General features: G+C 46.5%; 1 protein-coding gene across 5 annotated transcripts in view; it reads right to left on the bottom strand.

Annotated features, from left to right (window-relative positions):
• LOC140386571 (uncharacterized) overlaps positions 1-21,020 on the bottom strand; it is a 35,405-nt gene that overhangs the window by 6,296 nt on the left and 8,089 nt on the right. For 4 of the 5 annotated variants that reach the window (XM_072469006.1, XM_072469003.1, XM_072469005.1 and 1 more), the window contains exons 2-4: positions 17,254-17,440; positions 11,753-12,106; positions 10,780-10,902 (exon numbers count right to left, since the gene is read on the bottom strand). In XM_072469006.1, coding sequence (XP_072325107.1) covers positions 10,780-10,902; positions 11,753-12,106; positions 17,254-17,392 — 616 coding nt within the window. In that variant the 5' untranslated portion in view covers positions 17,393-17,440. The remainder of the gene's footprint in view (positions 1-10,779; positions 10,903-11,752; positions 12,107-17,253; positions 17,441-21,020) is intronic. The other variant, XM_072469007.1, reaches the window with a different exon arrangement.

The following is a 21,020-nucleotide window of genomic DNA, read 5'->3' as shown; positions in this document are numbered from 1 at the left end:
ATGGCATATTACTTTATTACCAACACAGGATTAAACTCACTTTAACATCAGAAAGAAAATAGCTTAAAATTACCCATTAAACAATGCTTACAATACAATGAAATGCTAAAGCCTAACTGGTATCTTTTATCTCCAATTAGCAAACCCAGGGATACTTGCTGAATGGAGTTCCTTTTAAAAGACTAATTGGAGAGAGAGAGAAATATGGTCACAAACCAGTTGCAGATTCTTGCCTCGGTCAAAGTACTGTTTAACCTGCCAATGTTTTCAGCAACAGCGATTATGTTGACTGAAAAAATCTTTTTAACTAAACTGCTTTGAGAATAACTGCTGATCTGCCCACGGTCAAACCTTTAACTGAACTGAAACCCCAAAGTGAAGCTGAACACCTGACTGCTTCAGCACCCCCTTCCTCACATTAACTGCATCATTTTACTAAGGTTGAACACAATGGGCTGGATTCTCCGTTCCTGAGACTAAATATTGACGCCAGCGCGGATTCATGGAGTTCCACGACAGCAAAAATGGCGCAACACCTGGACTGTTGAGGGGCTAGCACCGGCGCCATGTCGAGCACAATTGATTCCAACGAGAAATGGTGTGGGATTCACTGGATTCGCAATTGACACTCCAGGAGCATCCAGGACTGGCAGTGCCCGGTGGCGGGGGGGCCTCAGGAGATGCACCCCATCCCATGGAGTAGCCCGGGGGCCATCGGGCCGGGGGGGGGCGGGGGGCATCTGAAACACACCAGGAATCGTTGAATGTTCCAGGATGAAGGAGTCGTGTACAATGCCCAGGAATCAGGCACAGACATGAACGATTCGCAGCTGATGGTCACATATCAGCTGCACGTTCATTGAGTTGGGCCTCTTTCGGTTTGTGTAGAGTGGCCTGTCATCAGCAGGTGGTCCCAGGGCATGTTGCTGATGGTGGTGAACCCCGCTGCCCGGGCATCCTGGTGAGCTGAATCCACATTGAAATGGATGCATTGTGCCGTGTGGGGATATAGGACCTCCATGATGGTGTGGATGCACCTTTGCACCGAGCTCTGAGAGATTCCGGACAGGTCCCCATTTGCCACCTGGAAGGATACCATGGCGTAAAGGTTCAGGGCGACTGTCACCTTGACGGCCACCAAGAGCGGTTGTCCTCCCCCATACATCCGGTGTCAGGTGCGCAATGATCTGGCAGATACAGAATTATAGAATTTACAGTGCAGAAGGAGGCCATTCGGCCCATTGAGTCTGCACCAGCTCTTGGAAAGACCACCCTACTTCAGCTCACAACTTCACCCTATTCCCGTAACCCCACTTAACCTTTTTGGACACTAAGGGCAATTTAGCATGGCCAATCCACCTTACCTGCATATCTTTGGACTTGTGGGAAGAAACCGGAGCACCCTAATATGGCAGGGGGATGGGAAATGATGCAAGAAGTCAGAAGGTAGTAAAACAGGGACAGAAACAAAAGGCAGTAAGGGGGAAAGTGTAAGGCAGAGAAGCCATAGTCAAAAATCAAAAAGGGTGACAGTACAAGGTACAGTGACTGAGGGGAGCTCAGTGAATGGGCCCAGTAATACTAAAAGGAATAAAACGGGAAGTTAAAACATTAATGGTAAGCAACGCGGCAGGTTGTTACATGAAGATATGGGTTCAATGAAAAGGAAATTTATGAGAAAAGTTAAGAGGAAAAATAACTTAGGAGAGGTTATTGATCAATGTGTCAAGATTAAAAACAGAGGTACAAAAGCCAACATAAGTGTACTTTACCTGAATGCTCGTAGTATTCAGAATAAAGTAAATGGGTTGATGGCACAAATCATCGTGAATCACGATGATTTTGTGGCCATTACTGAAACATGGTTAAAGGATAGTCACGACTGGGAGTTAAATATCCAAGGGAATCAAACTATTCGGAAGGAGAGAGTGGATGGTAAGGGTGGTGGTGTAGCTCCGTTATTTAAGGATGACATCCGGACAATAGTAAGGGATGACATCGGTGCTATGGAGGATAAGGTTGAATCCATTTGGGTGGAAATCAGGAATAGTAAGGTGAAAAAGTCACTGTTAGTAGTCTATAGGCCACCAAATAGTGAAATTATGGTGGGGCAGGCACCAATTATGGCGTTGCGCAGGTCAAAGAGACACAGCCTGAGTGAGACACATCCAGAGTGGGAATTTGGAACTTGGGAATTTGGTGTGGTGAGGAAATCAGGAAAGGTAAGTGTCTAATTCTGCTGGTTTTCAGTCAAAAGTGCAGTGTGTAGATTAGTGTCTGATTGGCTGAAGCTGCCCCCACCCTAATTGCTGAGAGGCAGTTATCTGGCAGTCACCTGAGGCCTGTTTAGGGGCACAAAGGTACACATTGTATTCTTCTCTTTGAAGTTTAAGTAGTGTGAGTCATCCTGGTCAGCTAAAAGTCTGTACAAATGACAGACAGAAAGTGCACTCAGTAAGCGTTGCGCAGGTTAGATTTACTAATTAATTGACGCAATGTCAATTAGAGGGGTGCAGTGCTCTGACTGTGAGATGTGGCAGGTCCGGGAGGTTTCCAGCATCCCGGATGGCTTCATCTGCAGAAAGTGCACCCAACTGGAGCTCCTCACAGCCCACATGGTTCGGTTGGAGCAGCAGTTGGATGCACTTAGGAGCATGCAGGTGGCGGAAAGCATCATAGATAGCAGTTAAATAAATGTTGTCACACCCAAGGTGCAGGCAGAGAAATGGGTGACCACCAGAAAGGGCAGGCAGTCAGTGCAGGTATCCCCTGTGGTTGTCCCCCTCTCGAACAGGTATACCCCTTTGGATACTGTCGGGGGGGATAGCCTATCAAGGGAAAACAGCAGCAGCCAGAACAGTGGCACCACGGCTAGCTCTGATGTTCAGAAGGGAGGGTCAAAGCGCAGAAGAGCAATAGTCATAGGGGACTCCATAGTCATATAGTCAGGGGCACAGATAGGCGCTTCTGTGGACGTGAAAGAGACTCCAGGATGGTATGTTGCCTCCCTGGTGCCAGGGTCCAGGATGTCTCCGAACGGGTAGAGGGCATCCTGAAGGGGGAGGGCAAACAGGGAGAGGTCGTTGTACATATTGGTACTAACGACACAGGCAGCAAGGGGCATGAGGTCCTGCAGCAGGTGTTCAGGGAGCTAGGCAGAAAATGAAAAGACAGGACCTCTAGGGTTGTAATCTTGGGATTACTCCCTGTGCCACGTGCCAGTGAGGCTAGAAATAGGAAGTTAGAGCAGCTAAACACGTGGCTAAATAGCTGGTGTAGGAGGGAGGGTTTCCGTTATCTGGACCACTGGGAGCTCTTCCGGGGCAGGTGTAATCTATATAAGGACGGGTTGCATCTAAACTGGAGAGGCATAAATATCCTGGCCTCGAGGTTTGCTCGTGACACATGGGAGGGTTTAAACTAGTATGGCAGCGGGGGGTGGGAACAGGAGCAATAGGTCAGAAGGTGAGAGCATTGAGGGAGAATTAGGGAATAGGGCCAGTATGGCTCTGAGGCAGAGGAGACAGGGTGAAGTTGCTGAACACAGTGGGTCTGGTGGCCTGAAGTGCATATGTTTTAATGCAAGAAGTATTACGGGTAAGGCAGATGAACTTAGAGCTTGGATTAGTACTTGGAATTATGATGTTGTTGCCATTACAGAGACCTGGTTGAGGGAAGGGCAGGATTGGCAGCTAAACGTTCCAGGATTTAGATGTTTCAGGCGGGATAGAAGGGGATGTAAAAGGGGTGGCAGAGTTGCGCTACTGGTTAGGGAGAATATCACAGCTGTACTACGGGAGGACACCTCAGAGGGCAGTGAGGCTATATGGGTAGAGATCAGGAATAAGAAGGGTGCAGTCACAATGTTGGGGGTTTACTACAGGCCTCCCAACAGCCAGCGGGAGATAGAAGAGCAGATAGGTAGACAGATTTTGGAAAAGAGTAAAAACAACAGGTTTGTTGTGATGGGAGATTTAATTGACTGGGACTCACTTAGTGCCAGGGGCTTAGACGGGGCAGAGTTTGTAAGGAGCATCCAGGAGGGCTTCTTAAAACAATATGTAGACAGTCCAACTAGGGAAGGGGCTGTACTGGACCTGGTATTGGGGAATGAGCCCGGCCAGGTGGTAGAAGTTTCAGTAGGGGAGCATTTCGGGAACAGTGACCACAATTCAGTAAGTTTTAAAGTGCTGGGGGACAAGGATAAGAGTGGTCCTAGGGTGAATGTGCTAAATTGGGGGAAGGCTAATTATAACAATATTAGGCGGGAACTGAAGAACCTAGATTGGGGGCGGATTTTGAGGGTAAATCAACATCTGACATGTGGGAGGCTTTCAAGAGTCAGTTGAAATGAATTCAGGACCGGCATGTTCCTGTGAGGAAGAAGGATAAATACGGTAATTTTCGGGAACCATGAATAACGAGAGGTATTGTAGGCCTCGTCAAAAAGAAAAAGGAGGCATTTGTCAGGGCTAAAAGGCTGGGAACAGCCGAAGCCTGTGTGGAATATAAGGAAAGTAGGAAGGAACTTAAGCAAGGAGTCAGGAGGGCTAGAAGGGGTCACGAAAAGTCACTGGCAAATAGGGTTAAGGAAAATCCCAAGGCTTTTTACACGTACATAAAAAGCAAGAGGGTAGCCAGGGAAAGGGTTGGCCCACTGAAGGATAGGCAAGGGAATCTATGTGTGGAGCCAGAGGAAATGGGCGAGGTACTAAATGAATACTTTGCATCAGTATTCACCAAAGAGAAGGAATTGGTAGATGTTGAGTCTGGAGAAGGAAGGGTGTGTAGATAGCCTGGGTCACATTGAGATCCAAAAAGACGAGGTGTTGGGCGTCTTGAAAAATATTAAAGTAGATAAGTCCCCAGGACCTGATGGGATCTACCCCAGAATACTGAAGGAGGCTGGAGAGGAAATTGCTGAGGCCTTGACAAAAATCTTTGGATCCTCACTTTCTTCAGGTGATGTCCCGGAGGACTGGAGAATAGCCAATGTTGTTCCTCTGTTTAAGAAGGGTGGCAAGGATAATCCAGGGAACTACAGGCCGGTGAGCCTTACGTCAGTGGTAGGGAAATTACTGGAGAGAATTCTTCGAGACAGGATCTACTCCCATTTGGAAGCCAATGGATGTATTAGTGAGAGGCAGCATGGTTTTGTGAAGGGGAGGTCGTGTCTCAATAACTTGATCGAGTTTTTCGAAGAGGTCACAAAGATGATTGATGCAGGTAGGGCAGTGGATGTTGTCTATATGGACTTCAGTAAGGTCCCTCATGGTAGACTAGTACAAATGGTGAAGTCACACGGGATCAGGGGTGAGCTGGCAAGGTGGATACAGAACTGGCTAGGTCATAGAAGGCAGAGAGTAGCAATGGAAGGATGCTTTTCTAATTGGAGGGCTGTGACTAGTGGTGTTCCGCAGGGATCAGTGCTGGGACCTTTGCTGTTTGTAGTATATATAAATGATTTGGGGGAAAATGTAACTGGTCTGATTAGTAAGTTTGCAGACGACACAAAGGTTGGTGGAATTGCAGAAAGCGATGAGGACTGTCAGAGGATACAGCAGGATTTAGATCGATTGGAGACTTGGTCAGAGAGATGGCAGGTGGAGTTTAATCCGGACAAATGTGAGGTATTGCATTTTGGAAGGTCTAATGCAGGTAGGGAATATACAGTGAATGGTAGAACCCTCAAGAGTATTGAAAGTCAGAGAGATCGAGGTGTACAGGTCCACAGGTCACTGAAAGGGGCAACACAGGTGGAGAAGGTAGTCAAGAAGGCATACGGCATACTTGCCTTCATTGGCCGGTGCATTGAGTATAAGAATTGGCAAGTCATGTTGCAGCTGGAAAGAACCTTAGTTAGGCCACACTTGGAGTATAGTGTTCAATTCTGGTCGCCACACTACCAGAACGATGTGGAGGCTTTAGAGAGGGTGCAGAAGAGATTTACCAGAATGTTGCCTGGTATGGAAGGCATTAGCTATGAGGAGCGGTTGAATAAACTTGGTTTGTTCTCACTGGAATGACGGAGGTTGAGGGGCGACGTGATAGAGGTCTACAAAATTATGAGGGGCATAGATAGAGTGGATAGTCAGAGGCTTTTCCCCAGGGTAAAGGGGTCAATTATTAGGGGGCATAGGTTTAAGGTGCGAGGGGCAAGGTTTAGAGTAGATGTACGAGGCAAGTTTATTTACACAGAGGGTAGTGGGTGCCTGGAACTCGCTCCCGGAGGAGGTGGTGGAAGCAGGGACAATAGAGACATTTAAGGGGCATCTTGACAAATACATGAATAGGATGGGAATAAAGGGATATGGACCCAGGAAGTGCAGAAGATTGCAGTTTATTCGGGCAGCATGGTCGGCACGGGCTTGGAGGGCCGAAGGGCCTGTTCCTGTGCTGTACTTTTCTTTGTTCTTTGTTCTAAATAACTGAAGCATGTAGAAATGGTACAGCAGTTATCATGGGGGATTTTAATCTACATGTCGATTGGTTTAACCAGGTCGGTCAAGGCAGCCTTGAGGAGGAGTTTATAGAATGTATCCGCGATAGTTTCCTAGAACAGTATGTAATGGAATCTACGAGGGAACAAGCGGTCCTAGACCTGGTCCTGTGTAATGAGACAGGTTTGGTTAAGGATCTCATAGTTAGGCATCCTCTCTGAAGGAGCGATCACAATACGGTGGAATTTAAAATACAGATGGAAGTTGAGAAGGTAAAATCAAACACTAGTGTTTTGTGCTTAACCAAAGGACATTGCAATGGGATGAGAGAAGAGCTAGCTAAGGTAGAGTGGGAGCAAAGACTTGATGGTGAAACAGTTGAGGAACAGCGGAGAACCTTCCAAGTGATTTTTCACAGTGCTCAGCAAAGGTTCATGCCAACAAAAAGGAAGGACAGAAGAAAGAGGGAAAATCGACCCTGGATATCTAAGGAAATAAGGGAGAGTATCAAATTGAAGGAAAAAGCATACAAAGTGGCAAAGAATAGTGGGGGACTAGAGGACTGCGAAATCTTTAGGGGGCAACAGAAAGCTACTAAAAAAGCTATAAAGAAGAGTAAGATAGATTATGAGAGTAAACTTGCTCAGAATATAAAAACAGATAGTAAAAGTTTCTACAAATATATAAAACAAAAAAGAGTGGCTAAGGTAAATATTGATCCTTTGGAGGATTAGAAGGGAGATTTAATAATGGGGGATGAGGAAATGGCTGAGGAACTGAACAGGTTTTTTGGGTTGGTCTTCACAGTGGAAGACACAAATAACATGCCAGTGACTGATGGAAATGAGGCTATGACAGGTGAGGACCTTGAGATGATTGTTATCACTAAGGAGGTAGTGATGGGCAAGCTAATGGGGTTAAAGGTAGACAAGTCTCCTGGCCCTAATGGAATGCATCCCAGAGTGCTAAAAGCGATGGCTAGGGAAATTGGAAATGCACTAGTGATAATTAACCAAAATTCACTATACTCTGGGGTGGTCCCGGCGGATTGGAAATTAACAAACGTGACAACACTGTTTAAAAAAGGAGGTAGGCAGAAAGCAGGTATAGGCCAGTTAGCTTAACTTCGGTAGTAGGGAAGATGCTGGAATCCATCAGCAAGGAAGAAATAACGAGGCATCTGGATGGAAATTGTCCCATTGGGCAGACGCAGCATGGGTTCATAAAGGGCAGATCATGCCTAATAAATTTAATGGAATTTTTTGAGGACATTACCAGTGCAGTAGATAATTGGGAGCCACAGTGCAGTAGATAATTGGGAGCCAATGGATGTGGTATATCTGGATTTCTAGAAAGCTTTTGACAAGGTGCCACACAAAAAGTTGCTGCATAAGATAAAGATGCATGGCATTAAGGGGAAAGTAGTAGCATGGATAGAGGATTGGTTAATTAATAGAAAGCAAAGAGTGGGAATTAATGGGTTTTTCTCTGGTTGGCAATCAGTAGCTAGTGGTGTCCCTCAGAGATCAGTGTTGGGCCCACAACTGTTTACAATTTACATAGATGATTTGGAGTTGGGGACCAAGTGCAATGTGTCTAAGTTTCCCAGACGACACTAAGATGAATGGTAAAGCAAAAAGTGCAGAGGATACCAGAAGTCTGCAGAGGGATTTGGATAGGTTAAGTAAATGGGCTAGGGTCTGGCAGATGGAATACAATGTTGACAAATGTGAGGTTATCCATTTTGGTAGGAATAACAGAAAAAAGGATTATTATTTCAATGATAAAATATTAAAACATGCTGCTGTGCCGAGAGACCTGGGTGTGCTAGTGCATGAGTCACAAAAAGTTGGTTTACAGGTGCAACAGGTGATTAAGAAGGCAAATGGAGTTTTGTCCTTCATTGCTAGAGGGATGGAGTTTAAGACTAGGGAGTTTATGCTGCAGTTATATAAGGTTTCACTGAGGCCACACCTGGAGTATTGTGTTCAGTTTTGGTCTCCTTACTTGAGAAAGGGCGTACTGGCACTGGAGGGTGTGCAGAGGAGATTCACTAGGTTAATACCAGAGCTGAAGGGGTTGGATTATGAAGAGAGTTTGAGTAGACTGGGACTGTTCTCGTTGGAATTTAGAAGGATGCGGGGGGATCTTATAGAAACATATAAAATTATGAAGGGAATAGATAGGATAGATGCGGGCAGGTTGTTTCCACTGGCGGGTGAAATCAGAATTAGGGGGCATAGCCTCAAAATAAGGGGAAATAGATTTAGGACTGAGCTTAGGAGGAACTTCTTCACCCAAAGGGTTTTGAATTATGGAATTACTTGCCCAGAGAAGCAGTTGAGGCTCCTTCATTAAATGTTTTTAAGATAAAGATAGATAGTTTTTTGAAGAATAACGGGATTAAGGGTTATGGTGTTCGGGCCGGAAAGTGGAGCTGAGTCCACAAAAGATCAGCCATGATCTCATTGAATGGCGGAGCAGGTTCGAGGGGCCAGATGGCCTACTCCTAGTTCTTATGTTATGTTCACTTGGAGGAAACCCACGCAGACACGGGGAGAATGTGCAGACTCCGCACAGACAGTGACCCAAGCCAGGAATCGAACCTGGGACCCTGGAGCTGTGAAGCAACTGTGCTAACCACTGTGCTAGCGTGCTGCCCCAATATGCCGCACTGTCTCCCTGCTCAGCCGAAGTCTTCGGCGGCATGCCCGGTCCAGCAGGTCCTCGAATGACAGGAGCCACCAGTATACACGAGGCCAGATGTGACGCTTCCTTTGCATGTCCTCTTCCTCAGCCTGTTGGGCGGCCTGCTCTCCATCCTGGTGGCTGCCTCTTGTTCCTCTGGGGCCCACTCTGATGCTGCAGCTTCCTCCTCCTCAAGCACTCCAGCTGGTTCAGCTGCAGGGTATCCCCCGGGGCTGCAGCGACCAGCAGGAAGGCCACCATTGCTGGTTGAATTCCAATATCCTTTGTCTGCAGGGGCGAAAGGCTGACATGTTAGCATGGTATATACCTCCATGCCCAACCAGGTCCACTGGACTACATGGTGGCTCTGGTTGGCACTACAAGCTCTGCCCCGCATGCCCTCCCCCCCCAATCCGGCACCATGGGGACCTCTGGACCTGGCATCCGTCAGCCAGGGGTCCCATCAGCAGGTGCTGCCCTTGCCACACAACCCGTTCCCCCATTACCCCCCACCCCCTCCACCGGCCCTAGCAGGGCCCCCCCCCCGACCCCAGCCAGCACGGCCAGTGTCCAGCCCGCAGTCGCGCCTCTCCATGTCCTACCTCCTCTCTCTCCCTGATCAGACACACAGGTTTCATGATTTTTAAAAGCACAAGTGAACCGCTCCATCGGGAACTCACCCATTGGAGGTGGAGAATCGTGGAGGTCCTGGAGGATACCAGATCGGGCCCACTAATGATATGGAAATGGTGTTTACTGTACGTGCATTCCGGAATGCATTGGTGCCGCTGCCGAAGAAATGGGGAATTGCGATTTGGCGTCAAATCGACGGAGAATCCCGCCACCGTCTCTAATTATCTAATGCCCAGGGAATCTTCTTCATATAAACAAAATTCTGTTAGTCCAAACGGTTAAGATGCTTTAATTATTCCTTGTAGCCAAAATGTCTGCCTTTTAAACCAGAACATTTAAAAAAACATTACTATAGCAGTCACAGCCCAGGCTTTTCACCCTTACTGCACCAAATACATAATACAATAAATCTGAAACTCCAAATTTCATCACTTTTTATTTAGCAAAGTTCTCAGGAAAACTGATGCTCCTTCCTTTGGTGTACCTCTCAGACAAGGTGTGTTTGTGTGACCCATTGTGTGTATCATCTACAAGATTCACTGCAGGAACTCACCAATCCTCCTTCAACAGCATCTTCCATACCCACGACCATCTAGATGGACAAGGGGAGCAGATTGCTGGGAACACCGCTACCTAGAGCTTCCCCTCCAAGAAACTCACCATCCTGATTTGGAAAAATATCAACTGGGTCAAAATCCTAGAACTCCCTCCTTAACAGCACTGTGGGTGTACCTACACCTCAGGGACTGCAGCGGTTCAAGAAATCAGTGCAGCACCACCTTCTCATGAGGTAATTAGGGATGGACAATAAATGCTGGCCTAGCCAGCAATACACACATCCCATGAGTGATGTGCCTGGGCAGTTTATCCATTTGCCTTCAATAGGATCTATTGAGACATAAACCAAATGGAGGAAGGTACACAGAATAGGGGCACCTGCATGACACACAATCCTCTCTTTATCTCTCTTTGGTTTTCATATGTCACCAGGATGTTCAAAGGGCAATCCAAATCTTACCAGGCTGTTCTTGCCGAATGAGCGTGCACCTTCTGTAAATGAGAATCACTGTGGTGATTAAACACATGACTCCGATAATGGCCAGGATGACACCCATAATGATTGGGAGGTGGGAAGAAGATTCTGAAAGAAAAGGATTATTGTCATCAAACGATCATCACCATGGCAGTCTGAATCATTTCCTGTACGGTACACTTGTTAAATCTTAACCTCAGTGGACAATGAATATGAGATCTAATTCCCAGCATGACAATAGCTGTGCAAGGCTTCACTCACACTCTGTGGTTGTCTGCTAGAGAGACTCGACATTCTGGATGGTTGTCTGATTAGTTTTGTCATTCTTTTGTAGCCTCCTGAGCAGTTAGGTAATGTTTTTGTGAGAAGGGCCCTCCCTGTTGCATCCTTTCTACGCTCTAAATTGCTTTGCAACTCAGATGGTGTTAAAGGCGCGATGTAAATGCCGTTTATTTTATTTATTGGGACATTTACAGGTCTGGCTGGACCCTTGTACTGTCTGGCACCCCATAGAATCCCGACAGTGCAGAAGGAGATCATTCGGCCAATCAAGTCTGCACCGACCCTCCCTCCGAAAGAGCACCCTACCTAGGCCCACCCCCCTCAACACTGCAACTCCAACCAACCTTTGGACACTACGGGCAATTTAGCATGGTCAAGCCACCTAACCTGCAGATCTTTGGACTGTGGGAGGAAACTGGAGCACCCGGAGGAAACCCACGCAGGGAGATGTGGGGGGGGGGGGGGGGGGGGGGCGGCATGCAAACTCTACACAGACAGTCATGCAAGGTCGGAATTGAACCGGGTCCTTGGCGCTGTGAGGCAGCAGTGCTAACCCACTGTGTCACCGTGCCACCTCAGCCAATGCTGAAAGACCAGGAAACTTGAGGGCTCCTCGGATTTCCAAGGTTCTCCTCGTCTACGAAATCTATTGGAGACTGCAGGCTAAAGATCTAACCTTTATGCACCAGGCGTATCGTTTGTTCAGAGATCCACTTTGGGGTCCACACAATGCAATGGTAGAGCCCAGGAGCCTCCCTCATAGGTGTCACAGTCAGCGAGCAGTCCCCGTGCTCCACACAGCTCTCCGCGGACAGCCCCAAGTCAGCCCGGCCTGGGGCGTTTGTGATTCTCCCATTCAAGACTTGCAGGAGAAGGAGTTCTTTCCACTTCCCGAACGTGTCCGTCTGGCGCCACTGGACGAGTGTCGCTCGTGCGTAGGATGGGTCGGAGCAATTTAGAGTCACCGAATGGGGACCCTCACAATTCACCTCTGGGCATTCGCCCAGCACGTGATTAACGCCACCTGTAACTGAGAATCGATGCAACCTTGTGAACCCATTTGCAAAATAGTAACTGTGCAGTCTGAACATAGATGCAACACAAGACTTCACTTGAGTTTTTGTTTAGCAGCATGCAAAAGCTAAAGGGACTTATTACAATCCCGGACCAGACTCCAACAGTGGCGAGGATACTGGACAGATTATTTGGTTTTAATTTTGTGAGGAAAAGATACCTTGCTCCAGGGATATGGTATATTAAAACAAACTTTATCACTAACACTGTATTAAAATATCTTTAACATCACACCAGAACATAACTTACAACTACTTCTTAAACAAAACTAATCAAGGCAGTGAACACAGTAACTCTTAACTGCTTTCTTTATTCCCACTCAAACAAAAAAAAATCATATCAGCTCTCAGTCCACTATTAAAATACAGTTAGCACTCAGCAATATCTGCTTTAGGTTGATGTTCTTTCTGAAAGAGAGAAATCAAGAGTGGAAAGGGAACTGTGGCCAAACCATCGCTTACAAGGGAAATTAGAGATAGTACTAGATTCAAAGAAGTGGCATCTAAATTAGCAAGAAAAAGCAATAGACCTGAGGATTGGGAACAGTTTAAAACTCAGCAAAGGCAGACCAAGGGATTGATTAAGAAGAGGAAAATACAATTTTAAAGTAAACTAGCGGGGAGCAGAAAAACTGATTGTAAAAGTTTCTATAGGTATGTTAAGAGAAAAAGATTGATAGAAATGAATTTAGGCTCCTTACAGTCAGAAATGGGTAAATTCACAACAGGAAAGAAATGGCTGAGGTATTAAATTTGTACTTTGCTTCTGTCTTCACAAAGGAAGGCTTGACTGCACCAGAAGTTCAGAGAAACACAAGTTTTAGTGAGGGGCTGAAGGAAATTAGTATCAGAAATGAAATGGTTTTGGGGACATTAACAGGATTAAAAGTGGAAAAATTCCAGAGCCTGACAATCTGTATTCCAGAGTAGTTCAGGAAGTGGCCCTAGAAATAGTAAATCCATTGATGCTCATTTTCCAAAATTCTTTGGACTCTGGAATGGTTCCTGCAGATTGGAGGGTAGCGAATGTAACCCTGCTATTCAAAAAGGGAGGTATGGAGAAAACAGGGAACTGTAGACCAGTCAGCCTAACGTCAACGAACGAAGAACAAAGAACAGTACAGCACAGGAACAGGCCCTTCGGCCCTCCAAGCCTGCACCGATCATGCTGCCCGTCTAACCTAAAATCTTCCACACTTCCAGGGTCCATCTCCCTCTATTCCCATCCTATTCATGTATTTGTCAAGACCTCCCTTAAACGTCATTACCTAACCTGCTTCCACCACCTCCTCCGGCAGCAAGTTCCAGGCACCCACTACCCTCTATGCAAAAAACCTCCCGCGCACACCTCCTCTAAACTTTACCTTAAACCTGTGTCCCCTAGTAATTGACTTTTTCACGCTGGGAAAAAGCTTCTGACTAACCACTCTGTCCATGCCCCTCATAATTCTGTAGACTTCTATCAGGTCGCCAATCAGCCTCTTGTTCCAGTGAGAACAAACCAGGTTTATCCAATCTCTCCTCATAGCGAATGCCCTCCATACCAGGCAACATCTTGGTAAACCTCTTCTGTATCCTCTGCAAAGCCTCCACATCCTTTTTGTAACGTGGCGACCAGAATTGAACACGATATTGCAAGTGCGGCCTAACTAGGGTTCTGTACAGCTGCAGCATGACTTGCGGTAGAAAGGAAGTTGCTGGAATCAATTATCAAGGGTTTCATAGCACAAAATTTGGAAAACAGTGGTGTAATCAAAGTCAGGATGGATTTACAAAAGGAAAATCATGCTTGACAAATCTACTACAATTCTTTGAAGATGTGACTAGTAGAGTTGACCAGGAAGAGCCAGTGGATGTGATTTATTTAGACTTTCAGGAGGCTTTTGCCATGGTGTCATATAGCAGATTAACAAATCGCATGGGATTACAGGTAGTGTCTCGAGAGGGCTAGAAAGTTGGTTAGCAGACAAGAAGCAAAATGTTGGAATAAATGGGTCTTTTTCTGATTGGCAGGCAGTGACTAGTGGGGTACTGCAGGGATCTGTGATAGGACCCCAACTATTATTATATATTAATGATTTGGACGAGGGAACAAAATATATGATCTCTAAATTCGCAGATGACACAAAGTTGGGTAGGAGATTGAGCTGTGAGGAGGATGCAGAGATGCTTCAACGAGATTTGGACAGGCTGAGTGAATGGACACATGCATGGTAGATACTGTATATTGTGGATAAATGTGAGGTTATCTGCTTTGGCAGCAAAAATAGGAAGGCAGATTATTATTTGAATGGGTGTAAGTTGAGAGAGGTGGATACTCAGTGGGACCTTGGTGTCCACATATATCAGCCGCTGAAAGTAAGCATGCAGGCCCAGCAGGCAATAAAGAAGGCAAATGGTATGTTGGCCTTCAAAGAGAGAGGATTTGAGTATAGGAATAGAGATGTTTTACTGCAATTGTATAGGGCATTGGTGAGGCCACACCTGGAGTATTGTGTGCAGTTTTGGTGTCCTTATCTGAGGAAGGATGTTCTTGCTATGGAGGGAGTGCAGTGAAGATTTACCAGGCTCATTCCTGGGATGGTGGGACTGTCATATGAGGAGAGGCTAAATCGGTTAGGATTATATTCATTGGAGTTTAGAAGAGTGAAAGGGGATCTCATAGAAACGTACAAAATTCTAACAGGATTAAACAGGGTAGATTCAGAAAGAATGTTCCTGATGGTGGGTGAGTCCAAGAACTGGGGGTTATAGTTTGAGGAGAAGGGCTTTAGGACTGATGTGAGGAGAAATTTCTTCACCTAAAGAGATTGATTGATTGATTTTTATTGTCACATGTACTTAAGTATAGTGAAAAGTATTTTTCTGCGGCCAAGGGAACGTACACAGTACGTACATAGTAGACAAATGAATAATCGACAGAGTACGTTGACAGTGGTTCATCAACAAATCGTAATTGGTTACAGTGTGGAACAAGGCCAAACAAGAGCAGCAAAGAGCGCCGTGAATATTATTCTTACAGAGAACAGCTCAGTCCAAGAAAGAGTTGTTGAGGAGACTAGTAACTGCGGGGAAGGAGCTGTTCCTCTGTCTGGATATGTGGGTCTTCAGACTTCTGTATCTTCTGCCTGATGGAAGGTCTGGAAGTGGGCAAAGCCTGGGAGTGAGGGGTGTCTGACAATGCTGTCTGCCTTTCTGAGGCAGTGGGAGGTGTATACAGAATAAATGTGAGGATGGCAAGCTTGTGTAATACGTTGGCCTGCGTTCACCACACTCTGCAGTTTCTTGCGATCTTGGGCCGAGCAGTTGCCATACCAGGCTGTAAAGCAGCCGGGTAGGATGCTTTCTATGGTACATCTGTAGAAGTTTAGGAGTGTCAGAGAATCATAGAATTTACAGTGCAGAAGGAGGCCATTCGGGCCATCGAGTCTGCACTGGCCCTTACAAAGAGCACCCTACTGAAGCCCACGAATCTACACTATCCCCGTAACCCCCACTTAACATTTTGTGGACACTAAGGGCAATTTAGCATGGCCAATCCACCTAACCCACACATCTTTGGACCGTGGGAGGAAACCGGAGCACCCAGAGGAAACACACGCAGACACAGGGAGAACGTGCAGACTCCGCACAGACAGTGACCCAGCCGGGAATCGAACCTGGGAGCCTGGAGCTGTGAAGCAACTGTGGTAACCACTATGCTACCATACTGCCCATGAGTTGATGCACATGCCGAATTTCTTTAGCTTCGGTAGAGTAGTGACTCTATGGAATTTGCTGTCACAGAAAGTAGTTGAGACCAAAACGTTGGGTAATTTCAAGAAGGAATTAGATATATCTCTTGGGGCTAAAGGGATCACAGGATATGGGGGGAGGGAAAGGCAGGATCAGGGTACTGAACTTGATGATCATAATGAATGGCGGAGCATGCTCGAAGGGATGAATAGACTCCTGCTTCTACTTTCTATGTTTCTATGTTTGGTACAACTTTAAAGAAAAGACCTGAATCCGGTCAGAACCATGCAGAAACTCTGGCTGTATTCTTCGCAAGCTGTAGGCTTCTCAACTTGTTTCAGCTCCTCTTCTAATCAGCCAAGCCTGAACCACTGGGAAATAAACTGCTGATCTGTCTGCAGACATATCTTTAACTGAACTGCAATGAGAGGAGCAGTGAGAGGAAAATGCCTGACTCCTGCTCACAATTCCATTTAAAACTTTACACACTTGCTTTTCTGCAACATGCCTGATAATATAGCTCCACTCAGTTACCTCATAACCGTACCAAGCTGAAATCTATTTAACTCCACAGGGAGCCCCCCCAAATCCAAACAAAACGGCATTAGCCCAAGTTTATACGCAGGCTTAATTGCACCCTGGCTCCCAACCTTTCAAACCAGATTTTTACAAGCACATCTGCAGAAGGCATACACACTCTAATCTAGGCTTTTAACCCTTACCGCACCAAATACATACAATAGAATATATCTGAAATTCCTACATTCATCACAGATGTTGATCATGAATGGCATTTGTGGTGAGAGAAAGAGAATTCATAGGTGAGAGAGCAGTTGCCTATATGTTATGGACTGGTGAAGGAGGGACAGTCTGAGGTGCCATCGCCTTCACAAAATGGACTCTTATTGGTGGAGGCGTAGTCATGGTTGATGCAGCAGGGAATAGTTAACAGCCAAGCTTTTGCTTCAGTTAAAAGCAGGCAGGCCGCCTCTCATTGGACAAGGCACTGTCATGCATCCACTTGCCAAATCAATCAGCACTCTCTTCCAGTGCAGTGTAAATTGTTGTTCCATCTTGCCTATCTGTCCCGTTGAGGGCACAAGGTGAGAACTTTGACTTCGGAGAAATAGTTTAATGTGGTTTTGCACAAAAAAATCATAACATAAACTGGGCTCTGCTGTGTGTGGGTGTGTGCTCCATGAATGAACGTCGAGATAATCTGGAAACAGTTTACATCAGTGAAGCAGAATTACTTCTTTGTGAGAGTTGGAAGAATATAGATTGGAAGTGAGCACATTCCCTTTGGAACTGAACATGAATAAAGTTGATTAAGGATGCCGAGCGGGATAATCACGTCTCCAAAACTTACCCACAGCAACAGTGCTGCTTAAAAGCAAGCAGGAGAGGATATTCGACATGGCGGACCGTCGCTGGTGCAATGGGCCAAATGGCTCCCTCTTGTGCTGGAACGGTTCTGTAGCTTCCTGCGACCTGGTCCACGGGGACATACTTTCATTTCCACAAGTTCATCAGGCAATGGGAATCGTTGTTAAATTCTGGTGAAAGAATTAATTTCAATAACTCTAAAGTCGGACATTCTCCACTCCACATCACGGTTCCAGTTTCACAATTTTAGCAAATGGCAGAGCAGGCTCGAGGGACAAAATAGTGGCCTCGTGCTCCTATTTGTATATGTTGAGAATTCCCCTTGATTGCTGAGGAACTTTGAAGAAAAGTGCCTGGCAGTCTAAACCCTAAGAGTGAAACCATTATCCCCCAAAAGTGTAGAAATCTATTTTCAGTATTTGATCACCCATGTGATTCCATCCTTATTTTACGTCAGGTTCAGGCAGCTAGCATGATATTGATATGATCCCAGACCATGATCCCAGACCACACCCAAGCAGTGGCTAGGATACTGGGCAGAAAACTCAATGTTTAATTTTAATTTTGTAAGACTATGAGGAAAGGATTCTCATTCCAGGAATGCTTGCACAAAGAATTAGGGATATGGGGTGGGATTCTCCATCACGCTGGTGCAGCGTGGCCCAACTGGAGTGGGATTCTCCGACCGGTCAGCCGGCCAATGGGGTTTCCCATTGTGGGCAGCCCCATGCTGTCAGGAAATCTCCAGGCGTGGGTGCGCTGCCGGTGTAACGGAGAATCCCGACTGCAGAGAATCCAGCCCATGGTTTATTGAAACAAACTTTATTACTAACAGAGAATTAAAATCTTTAACATTGCACGGAGAAAAGTAACCTCTATTACTTCTTAAACAATGCTAATCAATGCAGTGGTAGAGTAACCCTTAACTGCTATCTTGATTCACACTCAAAACAAAACAAAATCTCAGCTCTCAATCCCCTGTTATATACCATTAGCAATCAGGAGTACCTGCTTTACAGAGATATTCATTGTGAAAAGAGATTTTTTGACAATGCTTTAAAGAAAAGACTTGACTCCTGTAAGAACTATGCAGAAACTCTCGGTGTTTTTTCCCAGAAGATGCTTTTCAACTTGTTTCAGCTCACCTTCTAATCAGACAAACCTGAACTTCTAGGAAAGAAACTGCTATCCGGTCCACAGACATATCTTCAACGTAACTGCAGTGAGAGCAAAATGCTTGACTTCTGCTCACAGCTCCATCTAACTCTCAAACTGAAACTCTGCTTTCCTGAAAAATTCCTGATACCTTAGCGCCACCCAGTAATTACATCATCTTACCAAGCTGAAATCTAATTAATTCTGCAGGGAACCCCCCTTAATTCAAACAAAATTGCATTAGCGCAAGCTTTTTATGATGCCCTAATTGCACCTCTGGCTCCCAAAACATACTTGCCTTTTGAATCAGGATTATTTTACAACATGGCTGCAGCAGTCATGCACACACTAACCCAGGCTTTTAACCCTTACTGTACCAATTATCTGTAATACAACATATCTGACATTCCAGTATCATGGGGTGGATTCTCTGCCACATGCTGCCAGTAGGGAGTTCCTGATGCGGCAGAGAATCCTGTGTTGGGCACAAAATGGGATGGCACCATTCTGATGGGCAGCACTGTAGCACAGTGGTTTGCACTGTTGTTTCACAGCGCCACGGACGCCGGTTCGATTCCCGTCTTGGTTCACTATCTGTGCGGAGTCTGCACGTTCTCTCCGTGTGTGCATGGGTTTCTTCCAGGTGCTCCGGTTTTCTCCCACAAGTCCCGAAAGACGTGCTGTTAGGTGAATGGGACATTTTAAATTCTCCCTCGGTGTACCCAAACAGCCGCCGGAGTGCGGCGACTCGGGACTTTTCACAGTAACTTCATTGCAGTGTTAATGTAAGCCTACTTGAGACACCAATAATGATGATTATCATTAACTGTCAACGTCCCCTCATCTTGTCTCCATCTATAAAAGGTGGTGTCCATTGTTGCTGGCCTGTGGTTGTTACAAATGGGAACTATGGTGGACACTTCGGTCAGGCGGAAGTGTTGCCTCAATTGGTACCATGTCCAGAGTATGGCTGTCACTACTGGGCTTTTTGAGTGTTTGGTTGGTGGGAGTGCTGTCATGGTAAGGGCTTTGAGGGAAGTCTCCATGCAGGAACCCTTCTCTATCTTCACCCACTCTGCTCCTGGCTCCTTCGCCCATATCCTCACTCTCTCTACTGTGGCTGCCCAGTAGTAGAACTGTAAGTTTGAGAGGGCCAGGGCTCCCATGCCTCTTGTCCTGTATGGGACCCTTTTTGAGACCCTTGGTTTCTTCCCCCACCCCACACAAACACTATGATCAGTTTGTCTACCGTGTTGAAGAAGGCCTTGCGGATGCAGATCAGTAGGGATTTGAACAGGAAGGACTTGGGCAGTATGTTCATCTTCATCATCTGCACTCTTCCTGCCAGCAAGAGTGGGAGTGTGTCCCACCTCTGCAGGTCCTTTTTTATTTCCTCCACCAGACTCGTCAGGTTCCATTTGTGGATCCGTATCAGTTGTGGGCAAGTTAGATCCCCAGGTAGCGGAATTTGTTTTGGGCTTGTTTGAACAGCAGTCCCTCCAACTCTGCCCCCTCCCCCTCTGTGGGTTCATTGGGAAATTTTCACTCTTGCCCAGGTTGGATTTCTAGCCCGAGAAGGCACCAAACACTTCATGATTCCTTCCATGCTGGCTTGGGGCTCCAAAACGTAGAGAAGCAGATCATCCGCATAGAATGAGACTCTCTGCCCTTTGTCTCCCCTCTGGATACCTCTCCAATTTTGACGCTCTTGAGGGCGATCGCAGTAGCTCGATTACCAGAGCGAACAGCAGCAGAACAGCGGGCATCCCTGCCTTGTGCCTCTGTGCAGCAGGGAGCATGTGGAGCTGGTTGTGTTGGTCCGCATGCTTGCCATGGGAGCGCTGTACAGAAGTTTCACCCAGGCGGTGAACCTTGTTCCAAGCCCGAACCAGTCCAGTACGAGGTACTTGCATTCAATTCTGTTGAAGGCCTTTTCTGCGTCCAGGCAGATGATCACGCCTGGTATTGTCCCTCCGGGTGAGGTCATTATCATGTTCAGCAGATGCCCGATGTTCGATGTCAGCTGCCTACCCTTGTCAAAGCCCGTCTAGTCCTCTGGGACCAACTCTGGTACGCATTTCTCCAGTCGCCTAGCCAGGATCTTGGCGCCTACATTGAGCAGCGAGATGGGTCTGTTGGACCTGCACTCAGTTGGGTCTTTCTTGGCCATCAGCGAGATGGACTCTTGTGCTGATGTCGGTGGCCGAGTGTGCCTTAATAGCGAGTCTGTGAACATCTGGTCCCGGTGAAAGACGCTCTTTGGCCTTCCCGAAACTTGTTGATCTTCCTGCACAAAGAGTTGGCCCTGACTGAGTGTTGTAGACTGTAACATTCCAGGGTTTAGGGCTGCACGCCAAGAGATGCACTGAAGCTTGGGACAGCCGCTGCAGAGGCACAATGGGGGCAGGTCGTTGTCTAAGGGCCCTCCCACCATAGTGCCCGAGGGGCCAGGAAACGGGGTGAAATTCTTGGGGCTGAGTGTTTGACATGCCATGAAGGTTGCAAATATAAACTGTAAATGTCGTGAAAGCATTCAAAATGCCAGAAACTGCCATGAAGGAAGCTAACCTGCCTTGCCTTTTACCTAACGCAGTG

This window comes from Scyliorhinus torazame, chromosome 12 (assembly GCF_047496885.1).
Source record: "Scyliorhinus torazame isolate Kashiwa2021f chromosome 12, sScyTor2.1, whole genome shotgun sequence".
In the NCBI taxonomy this organism is placed as follows: Eukaryota; Metazoa; Chordata; class Chondrichthyes; order Carcharhiniformes; family Scyliorhinidae; genus Scyliorhinus; species Scyliorhinus torazame.
Note: the sequence above shows the minus strand (reverse complement) of the source record. Positions and strands in the feature narration are given on the sequence as shown.